This window comes from Macrotis lagotis, chromosome 3 (genome assembly GCF_037893015.1).
Source record: "Macrotis lagotis isolate mMagLag1 chromosome 3, bilby.v1.9.chrom.fasta, whole genome shotgun sequence".
Lineage (NCBI taxonomy): Eukaryota > Metazoa > Chordata > Mammalia > Peramelemorphia > Peramelidae > Macrotis > Macrotis lagotis.
In genome coordinates this window covers 130,466,870-130,490,228 of record NC_133660.1, presented here as the reverse complement: position 1 = coordinate 130,490,228, position 23,359 = coordinate 130,466,870, and the positions used below count along the sequence as shown (strand labels likewise).

Sequence of the window (23,359 nt, the reverse complement as noted above, 5' to 3'; positions counted from 1 at the left end):
TTTTAGTGATGTGGCTAATATGGGAATATGTTTGGCATGATTTCATGTGTAAAATTGATATGTAAAATGTAAAAATGTATGTCTTCTCAATGAATGAAGGAGGGGTAGGAAAGAATCTGGCTAAAAATGGAAAAATAATCTTAAAAATAAATACATTTTTAAAAAGTAAAACAAAAGACTTTGGGGACACTATTGCTGTAGTTGTTAGCAGTTATAAATGTGTATATATATATATATATATACATATATATATAATATGTATATATTCCATCATTTTGCCATTGAGTTTGTTTTATTCAAATTATATAAATGAACAAACCTAATATTTTTCCAAAAAGTTTTTAGTGATGTAATTTTTAACTATCTTTAGGCCATTTGTTAGCAAGCTATCTTTCTCAAACTTTCAGTCCACATTCATTACAGACAAAAGAGCTCTAGAGAATTCACCCTGTCAACCACTCCCCTTTGTCACAAACAACCATAATGAGAACTCCACCCTCCCCAGAATTAGTGAGAGGAATGGTGCTATTTTTGGCAAGATGTAATAAGGTGATCTCTTGTTGCTCCTGAATACTTCAGACAGTCAAGGATCTGATTTCACCAGGATAGTTACCCTGGCATCCATGTTTGTCATAGTATATCTTCACTTTAGAAGGTCAATTTTTTGGAGGGCTATGACTTAAAAAAATTCATCACCTACTGGAAAACATTCTGAGACTTATTGAATATTAAAAGTTAGACTATTAGCTCATGGCAGCAACAAAAATGAGGGAATTAGTTTTAACAATTCAAAAAATAACCACCAGTACCAGCTAAACAGATTATTTCCCTGTGGGACTTCTGTTTCCTTGTAAGCACCTTTTCCCTGAAGGGCTTCTTTCACTTTGCCTCTATTAAAACTTTCCTTCTTTCTCCCAACTGTACCTCTCCAATGGAGCAAGCTACTTTTCCCCACTTCCTGTGAGGATGAGAGGTCAGAACATTTCCCAGTCTGTACTCCGTTCCTCACTGCCAGTTCAAGAGCTAACAGGTTAGCAATTTCTAGGTTTAACTAATCCTCATGATCCCCATCATCTGCCTTCATAGCTCACACTTCAAAACTAGCAAGTATTTCTGGAGAAAGTTGAGACAATTCTGGTTGGGTCCTCTACAAATTCCCATTGCTCAGCTGTTTGGTTCTCACTGTTCTGAACTTCTTTCATCTCTCTCTTGTGAATTCCCTATCACATTTCTCACAGCAGTTGTTCTGAACCTTTTCTGTTCTCAGAACCCCAAGCCCAAACCTTCATTGTGCAAATCCTATCTTGCCAAGTTGAGAATCAAGGCCATCTGACACAAATTCCCTCAACCTCATTTCCTCTCCATCTATAATTCTCTTTATCAATCCTCTTTCCTCCTAACTCAGAGGAAGAAAGGTCTTTCATTACTTTAAAAGTTAACTTGTATCTTTAATCCTATCCTCCCTCATTTCCTCCAGAAGCCTGCTTCATCAGCATGATATCAGATATGAAGGTTCTGACAGCCATTGACTGGCTCAGAGACTTTGAACAATGACTTTGCAGAAGACCTCTAAGGTCCCTCTTCTCCAAACTAAAGTTTTCTCATCTGTAAAATGAATGAAATCAGATTAAGGTTTTTCTAGTTCTAGCATTTGATGAATCTGAATTCTCACTCATTATTCTACCTAATTAAAAAAAAAACTTTTCTGGATCTTGCTACCCCCTCAAAATACAACTATCTTTTCTGTTTCCTTCTTTTCCTGCTAAAAAGCCTCAAAAAATATGTCTATAACTGCTTTAGTTACTTTCTCCCTTATATTATGTCCTTCATCTCCATCTCTCTCTGAGACCAGCAATCTTCTCCAAATCAGCAAGTAAATGGACTTTTGCTGGTCTTACTCCTGACTTTTCCTTCCGCCTAATTATTTTTATTTCCTTTTATTTGTGCTCTCCTGCTTTCTACACCCTTTCCTTAGGTGGTTCCATCCATCGTCTCTGCTTCAAGTACCAGTAAAATTTGGTGACTTCCAAATCTCTATATCCAGTTATTGTTTTGCAAAACTCCATAATGACTTTAAAGACTGATATTCCACTAAATATTAGATATCTGTGGTTGAATGTCTTATCAGTACCTCAAAACCACAAGTTTAAAGCTGAAATTATTATCTTTTTTTAAAAAAAATATTTATTTATTTTTATTTTGTACAAATGTTTTTATACATTACTAAAATATTCTTGTTTAAGAGTAAAATAATACCCCCCCAAGAAAATATAGACCTGCATAAGTGATAAAGTAAAGGGGACAGAAAAAAAATTAAAATAAAAAATAATAATAATAATAATAATAATTGTCGGTATGGCCAGGTGGCACAATGGACGGAGCACTGGCCCTGGAGCCAGGAGCACCCAAGCCCAAATCTGGCCCCAGACACCCAACAATCATCCAGCTGTGTGACCCCATGCAAGCCACCCCAACCCCACTGCCCTACAACGCCCCCCCCAAAAAGACCCAAAATAAAATAAAATAGTAATAATAATAGTAGGGGGTGGCTGAGTGGCAGACAGATCACTGGCCCTTGAGCCAGGAACACCCAGGTCCAAATCTGGCCTCAGACACCCAACAATCACCCAGCTGTGTGGCCCCAGGTAGGCCACCCAGTCCCATTTGCCCTGCAACACCCCCCAGAAAATAATAATAATAAAAAAATGTGGTTCAGTCTCTGTTCCAACACCACCAGCTCTGTCGCAGGTGGATCACATTCTTTAGGATAAGTCCATCACAAAAGTTACTTCCATATGAAATTATTATCTCGCTCTGCTCAAATTAACTATTCCTTCTCATTTCCTATTTCTATTAATGGTTTTCTCCCATTTATCTAGGTATATTTCCTTCTCCTCCATCCAATTACCAAGTCTTGATGATGTTTCCATCTTTAATGCCTTTTCCATTCATTCCTTTTGCTCTGTTCTCATCACTACCCCTCCTGGTTTAGTCCCTTATTAACTCATCTAGACCCCTGCAATATTCTATTAATTGGACTCCATAACTCTAGTCAATTCTTCTTTTAGTCTATCCCTTCCTCATTCAGCCATCAGATTAATTTTCCTCATGCAAGGCTGTAATGATGTTGCTTTGCTGTCACTTTTAATGGTTTCTCTCTGCCTGTCCAACAAAATTCAAACTCTTTAACCTATCATCTTAAGGGCTGATACAATCTGACCCCTATTTATCATCTAGTCTTCTCTCATCAAATATGCAGAGGTTTGCACCTCTTGACTCATGTCATTTCTTAGTCCAAAATGCCTCTTCTTCATCCCTTACTCATCAAAATCATCTTCCCAATCCTTCAAGGTTGAATTCAAATGCTATCTTCACTGTTTTATTTAAAAAAAAAAAACATATATCAAAAGATCCTGGACCCTTTCTCTCCTTTTAGTTTTTCAGTTTCTATAATGGAGGCATTCTATATGAAATTTTAAGTTTATATTATTAACCTCTATCTGAACATTAAGGGAAAAAAGAAAGGGAGAATATAGGTTGATTTTGAACACAGAAGATTCCTTTTCTCTTATTTCTAGCTCTTATTAGTATTTCACTTAGAAATCCCTTTTTTATTTCTAGTATTGGTCATCCTGACCTCACATAGCAAACAGACTAGATTAGGTTATTTTCAATCACAAGAAAGCAGACCATACTTTTAGTCACACAATTGACTGGAAGATGCTGAGGATGTAAGATCCCACTGTGCTTAATGGTTTTATTAAAAATTCATTTAATTGGGAAGAACAAAATGCTGCCTTAAAATCTCTCACTCAACAAAGTGTTTCCTATGTATATGTTACATTATACAAAATTCCACGAAAGATGTAATAGGAAAGACAATTGTTGAACAATCTTCTGATTATACATGAAGCATAAACAGGAAACTATATGTTAGCCAAATATGTTTTCCACTGTTATAGACACTGTCCAGTGCAATGTCCAAATGGAAAAGGGATTCTCTATAGATAGTGTGGCACTCCAGATATTTACAATTTCAGATGGCATTGTGCTGCTTATCAAGCTTTAGAACAATGAAAGAGCTTTCAGATGAAATCCCTAATGACTTGAGTTTGGTCTAAGTATGCATTCAGGAAAAAGTAAATAGGAAGAAAAAGACAATTTTAGAAAAGTCACTTAAAAACTATCATGGTTTGTCTGTGAAAGGAAAAATTCATAGTTCTGGAGCTGGAAAGAACCTTAAGAGACCATCTCTTCTACCTCTGTCATTCTACAAAGGTGGAAACTGAGGTCCAATTAAGTTTAATGATGTCCAAGGTCATACATCTAGTAAGTGGAAGCATATTCAGACTAGACAGCCCATAGAACTGGCTCTCAGTATCTTGGACAAGTGAACAGATGATAAAAGGCAAGTGGGTTGGGCTGTATTTGGGAAGTTGGCATTGCTTTTAATTATACTATAAACTGGGATAGCTGAATAGTTACACTTATGAATCAATAGCTTTAAGGCTCAAAATTTTTCCCCTTATTCTTTCTTTTTTCTACTGTAGTAGCTTCTTATTTATAATCTTACAACTTATGCCTGGTTTGGTGGATATTTAAATAATTTGATCTCAATATACCAGAATGAATCACACAGTCCCCTAGCAGAGCACAGAAAGACACTTCTCAAAGAAAACATGTTTTGTCTGGCTATGATGACAAATAACTGGTTTAGTCCCTTATTAACTCATCTAGACCCCTGCAATATTCTATTAATTGGACTCCATAACTCTAGTCAATTCTTCTTTTAGTCTATCCCCCCTTCCTCATTCAGCCGTTATTGTCTGTCCCAACACAATTATAAAGATGATTCAATACAACTATTAGAGTAGCACCAGAAAGCTACCTTCAGGGTTTAGGGGGTTTGTGGGTCAGAATCCTCTCTTAATTATACTTCCAAGTCCCCAACAGTGGATTTGCTTTTCTTAGGGGAAGGACACACTTAATTCAAAGTAAAGGCAAAAAAATGAAATAGCATAATAATGTTATCCCTTCCTTATATTTGGAGCTTGTTCTCCCTTAAGTAACACAGTCATGGTGAGAAGAGTGAATGTCCATAGGACTGACACATGGGGTACACATATGGAGAAGAACACTTGTGGGCACAGTATATACATGGAAGTCAATTTACATCAAAAAAAAAAAAGCTGCAGAGCTACCAAAGTCTTCCTATAATATCATCCATGTGTCTACCTGCTGAGCTTGCTCACTACTAAATGTTGATTCCAGTTCTCTCTACTGAATGTCATATCTCACTCCAGCTAATCTTCTGTTATCCAGGTATCCTTAGAATCACCTAATAATCTTTGGGCCATATACCAGGGATGCTGTGATTAGTAAGCCTCTCCCCAGATGAGGAGGGGTCAAAGTTCTGTCAGTCAGTTCTTTCAATCTTCCATTGGTCCTTAACTAATCCTCATCTAAGTTTCTAGCTTGGGCCCCACCAAACATTTTGTTCACCATCTCCTGAGGATATGCTATAGTTAAGAAAGCATCTTCTCCTCTTCAGGAAAGGGGTTCAGTTCTTCCAGTTGAGGGCTATAAAGTTCTTCTTAACTAGCTAGGTCACAGAAAGTAGGAGATGCCCAGGCTAGGATTACTCATCTTGATTCAACTCTCCAATCTTTCTCCCTTCTCTTTGCCAGTCACCCTCCCACCCTGGATATACTTCTACCCTGAGGTCCCACTCTCCTGACTGGTGATTGCTACTCAGACCATGGTTTCAGGAGGTTTCAGTAATGTTTCACTTCATTTCCAACTCTCTATAGCCTTATTTTTTTCCTCTCTGGCAGCCACACTGCCCCCTGAATTCCTCCTCTCTCCCTTTCTACTTTTTTAGCTCCCCTTTATGTATGATCTTCCCTCATTAAGTTCCTTGAAGGTTATATTGTTTGCTCTTGTTTTATTAGCAGTTAACACAATGTCTGATGCATAATGAGCACTTAATAAATAAACCACTTGCTCTATCAATCTATCAATCATCTTGAACTTCTCCCTCCTTTCCTGTCTCCTCAGACACCTTCAATCATAACTATTATCCACCTTTTTTTTTTTAGGTTTTTGCAAGGCAAATGGGGTTAAGTGGCTTGCCCAAGGCCACACAGCTAGGTAATTATTGTGTCTGAGATGGGGTTTGAACCCAGGTACTCCTGACTCCAGGGCCAGTGCTTTATCCACTGTGCCACCTAGCCACCCCATTATCCACCTTTTTCAAAACACATTTTAGTTCTTTGTTTTTTATCTATACTCATTTCAATTGGGGCAAGTATCCCCAGAGGTCTTTTTCTTCTTAAATGAAACTGTGGTGAGTGAGAAAAGTGATTTTTCCCTATTATATTAATAACCAATTATTAATTTAGGCTTAAGTTTTTTCTCTCTTCAATCAGGGACCAACCCCTATAAGTCATTCAATTAGTTTCTGAAGGACAAAACATGTTCTTGGGAACATGCTTCTAAATCTTGGGCAAGACCCCACCCAACTAGAAATCTTTGCTTCTGTTTAGAGTGTGAACAAAATCTAATAGACATGGGGTGGCTAGGTGGCGCAGTGTATAAAGCACAGGCCCTGCAGTCAGGAGTACCTGGGTTCAAATCTGGTCTCAGACACTTAATAATTACCTAGCTGTGTGGCCTTGGGCAAGCCACTTAACCCCATTTGCCTTGCAAAAACCTAAAAAAATAAAAAAATTAAAAAAATCTAATAGACATGAATTCCAAACCTAAAGCATTAAGCCTAAGTCTTTGGGCTTACCTCTCTATTGACATTTAGGGTAAATCAGTTCAAGAAGGAAAAAAACCAACCAGGGAGATCAGGGTAGAGATGGATTCCTTTGTTCAAATTGCTGAGTCTCATGAACAAGTCACATTCTCAGCAGGAGGAACTGAAGACTTTTAGATACCTCTTCATTAATATGTCCACCCCTCATTAATTGTTCCCCAGTCAGGGTTGATTTGCATCAATCAAGGGCACCTCTTTTTCCAAAAGTATTTAAGCATTCACTAATTTCCATGGTTTTGTCTTTAGTTACCCAGAGAAACTACAGACCATTAATTTATTGATTATCAACCAGTCCAATTAATAAAAATTAATTATGGATTAGCTAGAAACTGTCTCTTGTGACTTCCTTTATTTTATATAAATGACAACTTACTCTTTCTATATTACACAACTTCAAAATTCAATTAGTTTATCCTAAGTGAATTATGAAAAAAAATTCTTCAGCTGGAAATTATTATGAAAGGGAAGAATATTTACAAAATACAAAAATACAAATACCATATTGGTTTTAACTTCAGAGTAGCAAACTCAAAAGTTTACTTACTTCCTGGTATCAGTTCAAAGTAGGGCTTGCCTTCCTCAATTGACATGTTAGCCAATTTTCCTTCTATCAACTCTCCATCTATAAATTTCCCATAAATTGTGGTCCTTCCATCAGGGTACACATAGGCTATCTTGTCTCCAGTCATCTCTCCTTCTTCATTAACTTCACCTACCAGAGTACCTCCATCCTGGTGGGAGAAACCCAAAAGCAAGAAACATTATATATAGATATAATAAGAACAAAATATTTCTTCACCCACTCCTCTACCCAATTTATACCTAATTTTATGAATTATTGTCCTTGCAGGGGCAGCTAGGTACACAGAGTGCTAGGCATGGAATCAGGAAGACTTGAGTTCAATCTAGTTTCAAACACTCCTGTGTGACCCTGGGTAAGTCACTTAACCCTATTTGCCTGTAAAATGAGTTGGAGAAGGAAATGGCAAAACACTTCTGTATCTTTTCCAAGAAAATCCCAAATAAGCTCACAAAGAGTCAGGCACAATTGAAAAATGACTGAACTACAACAACAACAAAAAAAAAGGTGAAAGCACCTTTAAAAATTAAACAAGTTGTCATCTAAAGTATATATGACTGGAGAATACTAAGTGTCCGTAGGTATAAAACTAAAAGAGAGCAGAGTAGTAGAAGTGAAGCCTGGCAGAAATATGGGGAGGCTCAAAGTTCTCATCAGACTCAAGTAAAGATTAGCTGTAATTTTGGGAAAGTTACTTATAAACTATCATGGCTTGTCTGTGAACAAGAAAATTCATAGCTCTAGCCCTCTTCCAATTCCTACTTTCTATAAAGGGAGACAACTGAGGCCCAATATTTAACAACACCTAAAGTCACATCTATTAAGTGGAAGAGATAAAATTTTAATCCAGGATCTCTCCTCTAAATTTCAGGAAGTGAATAAATGACTACAATAAAAAATATTTCCAAATTAATGTATAATGTGGGTCCACAATACTATAGGTCCAGCCATGATTATTTTTTTCTTCTATCTCCCCTCTCCTTCCCTCCCAAATCCTACACCTATCAAACCTTGGAGTTAAGGGCCAAGAAGATATTGGGATCATAAATATGGAACTTGAAAGTTTTAGAAGGGCATCTATTTCAAACTCCTAATTTTATGAAGAAACTGAGGTCCAAGAAGGTTAAGAGAGTTGCCTAGAAGAACACAGTGTGTGTATTAGTATGTGTATGTTTGTATGGATTAATGCAGAAGCTCTTAGAGTGATATTTTTAGTATAAGTAAGAATTGCAGGAATATACAGAAGAAAATCTTTGAAGTTTTACTATAAGTAATAGTTCTGTCACACCATCTTCCAAAAACTTGGTTATTTTCCCCAACTCAAAAGTTCTGATGCCTGAAGACCTTTCTGTTATGTATCACAGGATAACTTTCTGAATATTCTCAAAAGCCATCAGCGATGGAGAAGCAGCAAAAAGAAACAAACAGAAGATCTGTATTTTCTGCTCTACATCATTCAAACTGGGAGGTTTTAAAATATTCTAGAAAAACATAACACTTCCTTGGAGTGAAATACTTTTTATGTTCTGGAAATGCATCAGAAACATCTTTTATGCTTTTTCCTCCCTGCTAGCTTATTCCTAATTACAATAAAAACATTAGCACAGTACAAAAGGGGATAATAACACCTTCAGCACTGCCTCCCTTCCAGGAGAGCTGTGGGGATTACTGAGGCAAGGGTTGTTAAAACACTCGGGCTCCTTGGACAGTTTCTCTCTATATGCATGTCATGAATGTGGTTTTTAAAAAGAATTCTGCTCATGTCCTGTATATCTTTTGTTTTAAACTTTCATTTGCTTCTTGTTTATGCATTTGTCTAGTTGGATTTTTGTAAGTGGAAATGGAAAGTTTTGACTTTTTCTTTATTAAAAACAAATAGGGCAGCTAGGTGGTGCAGTGAATAGAGCACTGGGCCTGGAGTCAGGAGTACTTGAGTTCAAATGCGGCCTCAGACACTTAATAATTACCTAGCTGTGTAGCCTTGGGCAAGCCACTTAACCCCCATTGCCTTGCAAAAACTAAAAAACAAAACAAAACAAACCCCCCCCAAAAAAACAAATAAACACGGGGGCAACAAGGTGGTGCAGGAGATAGAGTAGTACCCCTGGAGTCAGAAGAAACTGAGTTCAAATCTGACCTCTGATGCTTACTAAGCTGTGTACCACACAGCTTAGTAAGGGAAAATCTCTTAACCCTGAGTGCCTCCAACTCCCCTCCCCCCCAAAAAAATCCACTTCTATGACAATTCCAAAGTTCATTTTCCAGCTTGGATCTCCTTTAGGTACACTTGGTCCAACTGAGTTGTTTTCCAACTTTCTTTTCTTTACTAGGTTTTTTTACCTTCTTAATAAATCCATATGTGATGGTGGAAATCCATGTATTGGGAGTTTCGTTGTCCTTGGTGAAAAAGTTTCTTCTAAAGCTCTTTTGCTGATCTTTCCATTTTTCTTCTTTTTGTCCTTTAAAAATTTTCAACCTTAAATGCCCTCAGGGTTAGGTTCTTACAAAGCTTTCTTTACACTGGTTTTGCCCTCCACTGCTTCTGTTTTATTGTTATTTTGTTGTTGTTATTAAATTCAGTCATGCCTGACTCTGTGTGACTCCATTTGGGATTTTCTTGACAAAGATACTAGAGTGGTTTGCCATTTCCTTCTCCAGCTCATCTTACAGATGAGAAAACTGAAACCAACAGGGTTAAGTCACTTGCCCAAGGTCACACAGTTAGTAAAGTATCTAAGGTTAGATTTTCCTGATTTCAAGTCCAGTGCTTCATCTACTGTGTCACCTAGAAGCCCATCTTAAGTGATACTGTATATCATTTTTCATTTTTCTTTTTAAGATTTGATAAGTGAATTGATATTCTAAAATAATGTTGATTGTTGGTTACTACTTCTCCTCCCCTTGGCAAGTGTCTATGAAAGCTCCCCCCCCATTTTTTTTTACTCTTTTAGTCTTCTTGTGATGATGATTATGATGAAAGTATAGGTTACATATAAACTATGAGTTGTTTAAAGTTTAAAGCTAAACATTTTGCAAATATTATCTCATTTTAGTCTCACAACAATCCTAAGAGGTTGGTGTGATTATTACCCCCATTCTGAGTGCTTGCCTAGGGTCACACAGCTAGTTAATGTCTAAGGCTGAATTTGAACTCAAGTCTTCCTGACTCCAGTTCCAGTGTTTTATCAATTGTGCCACCTATAATATATATATATATATATATATATATATATGTATGTATATTCTATGTTTGTATGTTTATACACATGTCTATATATATGTGGGTGTGTATACCCCTACATATTGTTAGATTTACATTAAAGTTCTGTGTGGAATCTGGTCCATAGCCCATTTTTCTTTCTCAATAATTTGACTACATGAAGATTGAGTTGTTTCAAATGGACATAATGACTTTTTTGTCATTTTCATTATTTTTTTAGCTGTATATTCATTTTGAGCTTTATTCTTACAAGTTAGTAGTCTGAAAACATTTCTGGGTCAGCAATAACTATCACCTCAAAAATAACTCATTCCCTATTTATTAAAATATAGATTTTTTTTGTTATTCTGTATTGGTTCCTACTAATAACCATTGACTTTTTTCCTCAAATATTCATGAAGTTTAGACTTGAGACTTCTGTGTAATCTATAAGTCTTTGGGCTCTCTTATCCCATATTCTGACCCATGTTTTGCAATCTATTTCTTTCCACACTCATTTAGTCTCAACTAGTCCCAGGGTCCCAGAGTACTGTGCAATGAAAAGAGCACTGGTTCTATGTTCAAATTCCCTCTTTCTTCACTATAAGACCACATCCAAAGTCACTTATTCTCAGTGGACTTCAGTTTATCCATCAGTAAAATTTCATTCTTTGACCATAATAACCATGACATGAAGAAAAGTACAAGATGGCCCCAGTCCTACATGTCTTCCTTCTGCTTCTGCAGTGATGATGACAGAGAGGTGCAAAATGGGGTAGAGAATGCTGAGAATGATAAAGTTTATAGGTTATCTAAAAATTGTAGTAAGATTCCTGTCCAATGAACAGTGAGTGAACTGAGTGAGCACTGCTGGAACCAAATCAAATCAATCTTTACATTCTTGTTACAAAGGAAATTAGCAAGAAACTGCAGGTAAATATAAGGGTGATTGTATTAAATGACTTCTGAGGTCCCTTCCACCTCTATATCTATGATCCTCTCAATAGGATCCTCTTAAGTTGATTTAATTTGGAAGTCATTATCAAGTTTTTCCTAGAATTTTGTTACATCTTCATCCTCTCCAAGAGATGTTATTGCATAAACTTCATCTATTTTCACGATGGTCCTTTTGCAAATACTTATTACAAGAGCTGGAATATTAAGTGTCCAAATACCTCATGTGATAGGGCTTCTTGTTATCTTTAGATTTTTAAGTCAAATTGTTCCTTCCTTTATTTGCCTTTCAAAGGAGAATTGCCTTCCCATTTAGCTAAAATTTCCTTCTGGATTCATTTATAATAAGAATGTCAACACTGGTTTGTTTTGGTTTCTTCAGTACTTCCTTCACTCACTAGTCAATGGGACAGGAATCTCTCACATCAACAGCCAAGTTAAAGTCTATTGTTGTTCACTTGTTTCAGTCATGTCTAAATCTTCATGACCTCCATTTGAGGTTTTCTTGACAAAGATACTAGAGTAGTTTTGCCATTTTTTCTTCTCCTACTCATTTGACAGATGAGGAACTAAGGCAAATATGGTTAATTCCCCAAGGTCACACAGCTAGTATCTAAAAGTGGATTTGAACTCATCTACTCTTCCTGACTAGGCTTGGCACTATCCATTGCACCTCCTAGCTGCCCCACATAAAGTTTATAAACTAATTAAAAAGTGTTATTTTTAGCATTTTCTTCCCACCTTTCCCCATTTTGTCACTGTCTCTAAAGACAGGGAAAGGGGCCAATTGGGACAGAGGTCACTTTGAACTTTTCTTTATATCACTGGTTGTCCTGAACAAAGGATTCAGCTCCAAATAAGCTGGTGGTAGTGACCCTCTCTGTACTGAGGCTGAAAACTTTTCCAATATCCTAGAATTTGTCAGAGACTACATTCCTCTGCCATAATCTTCAGGACCCCACGTTAATCTCCACATCATAATGAACCATCAGAGTAGAACTTTGTGGAGCAAATGTGAACTATTATTAATCTTATTAAAATAGTTATTTGTATATATTTCTTATCTCCCCTAGCAGACAATAAGCATCATGAGGACAGATACTTTATACCTTATTCTTCTTTGTAACCCTGCACATAGCTTCCATATAATTGGCTTTACCAACAGAAGGGCCAGGTTCGTCAATGGATGCAAAGTCATTATAATTTTAGTTTTAAATAAAAATGTTCAACCTATTAGTTTTGCCTTAGGGATAAAAAAAATTGCATCACATAAATAGATGGAGGTTGGTCCCTTGGACTAGTCTTAAATTCTGGTCCTTCTGGTATTAAACAAATGTTTGCTTAATTTTAAAAATTCATCTTATCAACTCTATTAGCACAATGAGTGAAGACCGATGTGTTCAGGCTGTATCATTAAAGATATTTTTCCAAGATTTCGGCAAGCTTCTCCCACACTAACATCACTGGGCTAAAAAGTCAGAAGACTTGATTTCAGTCCTACTTCTGCCTAATCATTGTAAGCAAGTCAATTCACCTCACTGGGGCCCAGTTTTGTTTTTTCTATCTATAAAATGAATATATAGATAGGAGAAGATGAAGACATTAAGGTGTTTCCAACTTGTTCTAAATCCTATTATTGATTACATTTAGTTCACCACACATTTATTCAACATCTCATATGCACCAGACACTGTGCTGGTTACAGAGAAATCTCCCCCTCCTCTTCCCCCCCCCCCCCGCCCAGTAACCCAATAATCCAGTCCCTGTTTTTACAGACATTACATTTTAGGAGGTAGGACTGGGGAAGAGGAAAGAAGCAACTTGGTTAAGGGACTTCCTAGGAGAGGGTAGTAGCAACCATGGAAATCAGGATAGGCTTTTTTGTGTGTATGTATAGAAGGAGGTATTTCATCTGCATTCTGAAGGAAGTTTTAGAAAGCTTACAGGTCAGTTTAGCTAGAATGTGAAGGATGGAGAAGAGAGTAATGCATCAAAAGCCTAGAAATGGCTAGGAATCATCGGGGAAAGGCTTTAAAAGCCAGAGGAGTCTGTAGTTGACCTCATGAAACTCTGCAATCAGTAAAGTCTTTCAATATCTAGGCAAGACTGTCCCATATACTACACCAGACAGAGAAGAAAAAAAGGTCGGATTTTAGTTCTGACTGCTGTCTCTCCTAGAAGCCCATAAGCTGCACATCTCCTTGGAACTTTAGCTATAAAATGCATTACTAATCCACTATCTTATCTCACTAGTTGGTGTGAAAATTATATGAATGTATAAAGCATTTGATTAACCACAGAGTGCTACATAAATGTCAATTGTTATCATCTGACTGGACAGCAATGAACATTACTTATTTCCTGAGAAGGCTAGATTTTTCCAAGTTTCTATGAATGTTTTGATTATTTAGTTATGTAAATTTTTGGGGGTGGTTTTGTAAGGCAATAGGGTTAAGTGACTTGCTCAAGGTTTCACACAACTAGTTAATTATTAAGTGTCTGAATCCAGATTTGAACTCAGGTTCTCCTAACTCCAGGGCTGGTCTCTGTCCACTGCGCCACCTACCCACCCCAGTAAATTGTTTTTTAATAGAGTTACCTCACATGTCATTTTCTTCTATCCTCATTTCCAGGTCTGTGAATAAAACTTAAAGAGGAGCACAGCGGCATGTAAATAGATTTAGGAGGGGCTGCCAATCGTATTACTTGTGTTTGAGTGAATATTCTCATCAAAAAAAAAATCATGAAATAACAGCCTTCAGATGAAATGAAGGCATGATTTGATTTAAATTCAAATTCTAGACAAAATAAACTTTAAGATAAAAGTTTTCCAAATCCATTCATTTGAAAGGCTTTCAAAAGCAGCTGAGGTATCAGAAAAATCCAGACAGGGCAGCTTAGAGCAATGATTTCTTGGCCACACCCTAGAATTATTGTCTTTAATTATCTATCACAAGTCATGCCAAGAAATTCTCCCAGATCACTGAAGGCCAAATTAATTCTTTGAAATACACAACTGTTACATAGCCCTTATATAAGACCTAGGAGAGACTTTGTGAAATCAAGCAATAATAGTGAGGCAGTTGGAAAAAAGGAAAATCTCAGGCTTATTCCTGATCTACCAGAGACAGTAATAATAATGAAATGTGTTGCTTTTACTTTCTCACCCCAATAGAGGTAAATCTGGGAAACCAACCAGGTAAGGGAATGAAAAGCCTATCTATTTTTAGCCATTATATTAGTTAGGAAAGAATGAACAATTATTAACATAAAGTATTTTCTCTAAAATTATATGTGACAGATACTCTGATGAAGTAGAGGGAGTCAGCAATTTGCTAAGAATTTTATATTACACAGTTGAGGAAACTGAGGAAGTCAGAGGTTAAATGTCTTGCCTTTGGTCACAAGCTATTAAATGTCTGATGCCAGATTTAAACTCTGGTCCTCTTGCCTCCTGGTTCAGTGCACAATCCATTGTCATCTAGCTGCCTAGGCAGGAAGATCTGAGTTTGAATTCCTCTTTGGTCACTTATTAACTATGTGAACATAGGCAAACCACTTAACCTTGAGGACTCATCATGGGTCATAATATTAAAAGTTGCTGACTAGTTATGATCTAAAATAGAGAAAGTTCTCATATTAATGGAATTGTTAGTCCTTGATACAGGTTAAAATACAGGTTAAAAGTATTAAACAGTAAAAAATTTGAAGGCTTTGAGATAGAATATTATATTGATTTGTATTAGTTAATATTAAATTTATAAAAATCACATAAAAACTTAGCTAAGTTAACAATCATAAGGCTTACTGGGTAATATATCCAGCAAATTCCATGCCGAATATTATCTTTGTATTGTCCCTTGAAGATCAATCTCCCATCTGAGTCATACTCCTGGGCAGGTCCAGTCAGTTCTCCATCTGCATAGGTGCCCTTGAGGACGACACCGTCCTCATACGTGTATACTCCCTGGCCCTGCAAGGCATCATCCACATAATACCCTTCCAATGTGCTGAGAAAGAGAGAAAGAGAGAGAAGGGATTCAACCCTCTACAGAAACTAGTACTCTATCAACTTAACTCCATTTTCAACTCAAGAACTGTGTGTGTGTATATTTAATGTGTGTGTGTGTGTGTGTTGTGTGTGTGTGTGTGTGTGTGTCCTTAAATTCAAAACAGGCTCTAAAATTTTTAGGAATCATTAGGAAACATTCAATTGATCACATAATTAAGATTAGGAATGGAGAATAAGACTTAATTCTTGATCTCCCAGCTCCTGCTGAAATCATTTGTTTTTTTCCCCTCTCATGTAAAATCAAGAGAAGGGAAAAGATATAAGGGAAAATTGAAACCCTCTCTAAACTTCAAGTGTGTCAGATCCCTTACCCCTTCCTATCATTGCTGAGGTAGAAATGTCAAAGTAGAGATCCCCTTAACAATCCCCTACCACTCATCCTCAAGTGTGATGGTTTTCAAAGGATGGTCGAGAGTTCATGGAGGGTCTCTGACTAGCTTTCAAATGCTGTCTATAATGTATTACAGATAGTCTCTTATAATATAGTCATTCACCATGGAAAAATGTCCATATTTCTGACTTGGGCATAAAGTAATAATTTTTCTTCTTCTTCTATTTTTTCTTGTATCTTATCAGCACTCTACCTCTCTAATTCTAGGAGAGGTTTGTCATGGAATTCAACTAACACTTTTCAACATAAGTGGGAACAAGGGTAGAGAGGTATGTGTGTATGTGGGAGGGATAAAGTACACTGCTTTATCCCAGGCCAAATTAGAAAGACAGTTTGAAAGTCACTGCTTCAAGACAGAAGAAGGTTTACAAGGGTTACTATGCAAGAATTCACATCATTCTTCTCCTTTATCACTCTGTTAATAATAATGGCTCACCTGTATATAACATATTATGATTTTCAAAGCACTTTTAAATATATTATTTCATTCATAAACATACCTAGATTCTAGAAAGTAAAATACCGAAGTATATGGTCCAAGAAGAAATTCTTAGTATATACTTGTCTCTTAAAAAGGCAAAAAAAATCTTGCCTTTAACTCAATTTACTAAAAAAAAAAAAACCCCACAAAAACAAATAAGCAAACCCCCCCCCCCAAAACCACACAAACTCATCCCATTACAATCCAGTAAATCTTCATTGTCTTGGATTAACTTTAAGGAGGGTCAATTTGAATGAATAAAAGTCATACATTTTAGAGCCTTGAAATAATCTTAGAGAAACACCTGGAGAAGATCAAAGATTTGGAGTTGGAAAGTCCTTTAGAGGACAAGTAGTCCAACTCTGCCATCCTCACCCTGGTTTAATTAATCCTTCATGACTTCTGTGTCTCCCTTATTCAAATCTCTTCTTACTCCAATTCACTCTTTACTCATCTTTCAAAATAATCTTCCTAAAGAGAAACCCATGTCACCACCATCCTCTACTCAATAAAATTCTCAAAAAAATCTTTCATCAACTGGCCCCTTCCTAGCATCCCAGTCTCCTTATACTTTTCTCCCCTCCACATACTCTGAGTCAGTCCAATTGGCCTACTTTTCATTTCATTTTCACTCCTCCCTGATCTGTGCCTTTTCATATCTATCCTTCAGACCTGGCTTCCCTCAAGATTCACCTTCTGCAAGAAGGCTTTCCTAGACTCCTCTCTCTCCCCAACTGCAATTATCTTCCATTTAACTGTCTATATATTGAGTGTTCATGGTTGTTTGCAGGCTGTCTTTTCCACTAGAATCTGAATTTCTTGAGAGAGGGGACCATATTTTTGCCTTTTTTTAAAATTAGAATATCTAGGGCTTAGCATAATGCTTAATAAATGCTTACTGACTCAACAGAGTCAATAGGTTGCCTTTGACACTAGGGTGCCAAAAAAAAAAAATCTTGCTCTTGAAAAGGTATGGCATTAGTGAATAGATAAGAGTGATTTCTACCAATCCATGATTAATATTTTAAACGTCTACTACCTGACAGATACTGCTAAGCACTGGAGAAACAAGAAGAGGCAAAAGATAGCCTCTGCCCTCAAGGAGCTTACAATCTAATGGGGAAGACAACATGCAAACAACTATATAAAGCAAGGCTTATTGTTCAGTAGAATATAATTAATAGAGGGAAGGCACTAGAATTAAAAGGAAGGTGAGAAAGGGGAAACCTTTTTTCTGCCAAGGTCATTTGGATATTTATAACATCATTTGAGGGCTACTGTAGTAAAACATTTAATTAATTCACCCCTAAGAAGTTCCTAGATTTATTGAATTTCAAGTCCTCCCCTTTGGGTGCCTTGGCAAAGCCAGATCAAAAGCTTTGATTGGGCCTTAAAGGAAAGCAGGAGGTCAGCAGTTGGAATGAATGAAGCAGAACATTCCAGGCATGGGGGACAGACAGAGAGAATGCCTGGAGTCAAGAATCACAGACTTAGAGTAAGAAGAGACCTCAGAGGGCATCTAATCCAATGCTTTCAGTGGACAGATGAAGAAAGAGAAACCTAGAGAGATCAAGTCCCTTGCTCCAGGTCACTCAGGTAAGTAAGCTGTTAACCTAGCAGCCAGGTCTCTGCTTACTAGTATTTGTATGCTCTAATATATGAAAATTCCCCTTTTACACTTGTTTTCACTCTCTGTGAAAGGCCCGATTTTTTCTTTAGAGCACAACTTCTGTCTGAAGGACAATAAATCTGGATTTGTGAGGTATTCATTAATGAAATTTCCCTTGGATTGTTACACAAGAAAAGGAAAAAAATGTCTCTTAGAAAAGAGGCATCAAGAATCATCCGATTGTATAGTCAGACCCTAAGTTGCATGAATTTCATGTATTTATTATTTAGATTTTCAGTAACACTTAAAATTACTCTTCAACAATTCCCCGAGCTCTTGGGGGTCATTCGCACATTTTTACATAACTACAGAATATTCACTGGCCTTTCCTATCCCACATCACCAATGACAACTTCATTCACTTTTATCCAATGTCACAAGAGACAGATCTTGGAACCAAGAAAACCCAGGTTCAGATCCTGCCTGTGATGCCTACTATCTATATGACCTAAAGCAACCTTCCCTGGGCTCTAGTATTCTCAAATGGCAGGACTGGCCAAGACCACCTCTGAGGTCTCCTCTAACCCTGTCTATAATATTAGAATCTTCTTAGTTCCCAAACAGCTCTTTGTCTCTAATTGCAGACCAGTTGGTTGATGCACAATTCAGTTTTAAGCTTTGGAGGCAGCTAGATGGCACAAGAATAGAGTGCTGGGCCTGGAATAGGAAAGGCCTTAAAAGTTCAAATCTGGCCTCAGACATTCATAAGCAAGACAAATCACTTTAACCTCAGTTTCCCCATCTATAAAATGGGGATAATAATACTATCAACAGAAATGAGGAAATTGGAAGGGGTTTAGGGGGAAGATAATAAATTCAATTTTATCTATGTTTAATTTGAGAAGCCAGTAAGACATTCAAGTGGAAATTCCAGAAGCGAGGTCTTAAGAATAAGGTCTTGAGAAATAAGAAATAATATGTGAAAATCTTATGTTTTGCTGCAATTATTTTTAATCCAAATATGGAATTGATGGGGCAAGTCTTTGTTTTGTTTATAGAGATTTATGAAATAGTAGTATATAGATGAATGCTATAACCTTAAAGGAAACCTATAATTTCAGTTTAAAATCATTGAACTAGATGACTGAAACCCCATGGGAGAGTCCTTGGAACACTAAGAACTGAACCAAACAATTTCTGAGGATGACAAGATGATTCTCAGAAAACTCAAAGTGAAATGAAACTTCATGTTAGCCAGGCAAATGGAAAGAGTTTTTTTATATCTACTGATAATACTAAGAAACAGATTTTTAAAAATTATACAGTATATTGCAATTTTCTTTTAAATTTATTATATGATCTATGACTCTGTAGAAAGTGACCCTCATAAGAATTCATTTGGAGATTCATGTCTGATATCTCCACATGCCTGGCTCATTCTGAAATCTTGATTTATATAAGTTCTTCTATGAATAAGGACATCAGTTCCTCAGAATGTAACTTTTGTGTGCTGAATCCCCTGGAAATCCAGTTACACAATCTACCCAAATGGAGGCTATAGATTTGTAACTAGTCAAACAAAAAGCTGTAGCAGAATTAACCTGATCACTCCTGTAACTTATTCAAATTCAGCCAGCAATTTGAAATAAAAATAAAATAAGGGGAGACTCACTGACTTCTCTCTACATAGAAGCTCCTTCCTGCTTTTATTAGAAGTTAAACATGAGAAAATAGATTTCCTTTGAGTAGGTCATAGCAGAGGTTGAATAACTATTAGGGATAACACAGAGCTTGGTGGTCTTTAAAGAGTCCTTCCTATTCTGACTTAACTCTATCAACATACAAAGTACTTTCCCTTCATTTGAGTAAGTCAGCAAGATGTTAGACCAAAAATATCTGGAAAGATTAAGGGGCTTGATTTCCTGGAGGTAATATAAGTTGTGGAAAAACTATGATTTAAACTTAGTCCTTAATCTCTAAATTTCTTATTGTTTGCCCTTCATCCTCAAAGAAGAACATGACATCAAGAAGGTTATGTCAGGACTTGCAAGTGAACTGGATTTGAGGGAGGGAAGGCTGTGCAAAGTCACCAGCCTCACTTTCTCCTCTGGGGTCATCTGAATCCAGTGAGTGGTCAGCCAGAGATCAGGATGACTGGAGATGGCCCCTTTGCCAAATCTGGTATTCTTGTCAATGCACTATAATACATCACCAAAGATAAATACTTAGAAGGGTATTCAAAACTGCTAATTTCAGTGCATTAAAAGGCTCTCTCCTAGCCTGAGGAAGTAAGGTATCCAATTTAACTTCAAGGGAAAAAAAAACAATAATTTTGGCACTGGCGGAAAGGGAACAACTGGAATTGGCAAAGAGTCAGATACCAATAATTTTTTTTCTTCTTTTTTGGAAGTGGTCCTTCTTGGCCTCTTTGTTTCATCTCTTGCTTACCTAACCTTAATGACTGAATGGGCATTGCCTCAAATGAACTGTGACCTGGGAAGACCTAGCTTTAAAAAGCCAAGATCTCCCCCTGTACCCAGGGCTACCTCCAGTCATCTTGATCCATATCTGGCCACTGGACCCAGATAGCTCCAGAGGAGAAAGTGAGGCTGATGATTTTGAACAGTCCTCTCTTACTCAAATCCAACTCATTTGCATGTTATAGCATCCACATCCTGATGTCATGGTCATCTTCAAAAACAAAGGATTAAAACAACACAAAAAATGCATTAGCATAAAAAATTAGTAGAAAATTTCAAAAACTGATGATTTCCAGATCCCTACAAAATCTTCATGCTAAATATCATTTGAATTTCCAGTATTTTGGGGGCCAGCTAGGTGACACAGTAGATAGAATACCAGCCCTGGGGTCAGGAGGGCCTGAGTTCAAATCCAGCCTCAGACACTTAATAATTGCCTAGCTGTGTGACCTTGGGCAAGTCACTTAACCTCATTGCCTTAAATAAATAAAAAAATTTTCAAAAATGAATTTCCAATATTACAAATCTAAGGTTAGTCCATATTTTACCACAGAATCATAGATTTAGAGCTGGAAGAGACCTTATGAAGCCATTAAGTGACTCATTCTATAGGTGAGAAAACTAAGGCACAGAGAAAGAAGTGACTTGCTCAGGGTCTCACAGCTAGCAAGAGGTAGGATTTTTAGCTCAGGCAGATCTTCTTGTCTCCCACTCCTGTATTCTATTCTCTATACCACCTTCTAACCATCTCATTATCATATTATATTTTCCCTAAAGTTACCAAATTATTTTTGTCCCTACAAAATCTTGGTCAAAATAAAAATATGGGAAATATGAAAATCATTGAATTCAAATGATTTGAACCCAGTAGGCAGAACTCTGGTGCCTAAATTTAGTGTTTTGACTGCCTATTCATTTTCATAATACCTCACTGGGATAAGTTTTACAGGTAAGGAAGTCTAGAACTGAAATTTGCCTGCCTTTAAATAAATGGATTTGGAACCAGTATCAAACTCCTGGTTTACATTAGATAAGCCTTCCCTGGTTGCTGTTAAATTCAGTAAACATTGGGATGGTGCTGGGAGTCAAGAGAAACTCAGGTTCATATGCTGACATTTACTCATTGGGGGACCATGAACAAGTTACCTAATAATAACAGGTAGCATTCATATAGGGCTGTAAGGGTTGCAAGAATTTTACAAATGTCATTTCATTTTATTCTCACAAAAAGTCTGGCAGGTGGATGCTATGATTATTCCAGGTAGACTTTAAAGCCTCAAGTTTCTTATGTAATATGCTGAAATAAAGATTTAGAGTACCTAACTTATGGAGATATTGTCAGATAAACTAACCTGTAGAAAGCACTTAAATCTGAAACTACTATATAAAAATCAATTCTTTTTTTACAATATGCTTCTTCCCTTTCTATAAACACTGATCTTAAAGGAGGGATTTCAATTTAGGATTATACTGAAGAAACTAGATTATAAGAAGATGATTTGTATTACCTGGCCTTAAGATAATGTTATTAATTTCTTTGGATGGAGTACAAAAGGGCTAAGGAGCAGGGGAAGAAGTTATTTTAGGAAATAATCCTATCCAGAACTTCACCTTATTTGTAGGATAATCCAGTATGGCAAAGCACAAAGTCTTTGACTTTCCCTCAAGTTTTTAATAATTAATCTGCTGATTAATGATGGCTTGGTTTGTCTATTGATAACCTTCATTGGGACATAGGATTTAAGAAGTTTAAATTTTCTTTGGATATAAACCAATGAGTGTCTCACTCCTTTTAAGGTTTTCCAAATACCTATCGATCTGAATTGAATTGTGTAATCTTGGGCAATTAATTTTATCTATTAGGTCCTAAATTTTCTCATCTTCAAAATAAGGCAACTGGGTGCCAGGCCTGGGGCTCCTCTTCCAGCTTCAGTCATTTATTAGTTTTGGGACCCTGAGCAAGTCACTTAACCCCTTTTGCTTTAGTTTCTTCACCTGTAAAATGAGCTGTAGAATGAAATGCTGTCTCATTCCAGGATCTTTGCCAAGAAAGTCCCAAATGGGGTTAAGAAGAGACTGAAGAACAACAACAACAACAAGGAGGGAGAAGATGATGACTAAAGGCAAATCTTGCTCTACATGTATGATCCTACAAGATCACAATAGAAAGCATAATGAAAAGAAGGCAGGGTAACTTAATGAATATTCTGATTTTGCAGAACTAAATTCTAAAGATCTTTATTTAAATTTGCCTTTATTTTTAATCTAGATATGTGAATTCATTAGTACTGTAGTCTTAACCCTATCTCACCCAACTTCCTCTATTAAGACAACTTGTGGTAGCTTACAATCTTCAAAATTAGGTTGCAGGAAGATCCGAATTCAAATTCAGCCTCAGACACTTGATACTAGCTGTGTGACCTTGGACAAGTCACTTAATCCTATTGTCTCATCAAAAAAGAAAGAAAAAAAATGTTCTGAAGCCTGGTGAGTTGAGTGACTAGTCTAAGATCCCATAACTAATATGTAACAGAAGTTATGGAACCCACATCTTGCCAGTTCCAAAGGTTGGCCCTATATCCACTAGTCAAGCCATTTCTCAGGCTCTCAACTAACCATTTCCTTTGAATCTACACAACTAAGACTTTTTAGAGCTGCTCTACTGGTTTCCAGGAATTCATCCAGTTAAAAATTCAATAGAGATGTTTCTTCTTCCAGAAATCCATGTGAAGGAAATTCCTGCTATTAAATTCTACCACTAAATCACATACCA

At 36.7% G+C, this 23,359-nt stretch overlaps 1 protein-coding gene across 1 annotated transcript in view; it reads right to left on the bottom strand.

The window, feature by feature from the left end:
• The window catches only part of SETD7 (SET domain containing 7, histone lysine methyltransferase), a 65,554-nt gene that overhangs the window by 21,433 nt on the left and 20,762 nt on the right, over nucleotides 1-23,359 (bottom strand). Inside the window, exons 3-4 of the mRNA XM_074229270.1 lie at nucleotides 15,362-15,563; nucleotides 7,365-7,551 (exon numbers count right to left, since the gene is read on the bottom strand). Of these exons, the coding sequence (XP_074085371.1) occupies nucleotides 7,365-7,551; nucleotides 15,362-15,563 (389 nt within the window). The remainder of the gene's footprint in view (nucleotides 1-7,364; nucleotides 7,552-15,361; nucleotides 15,564-23,359) is intronic.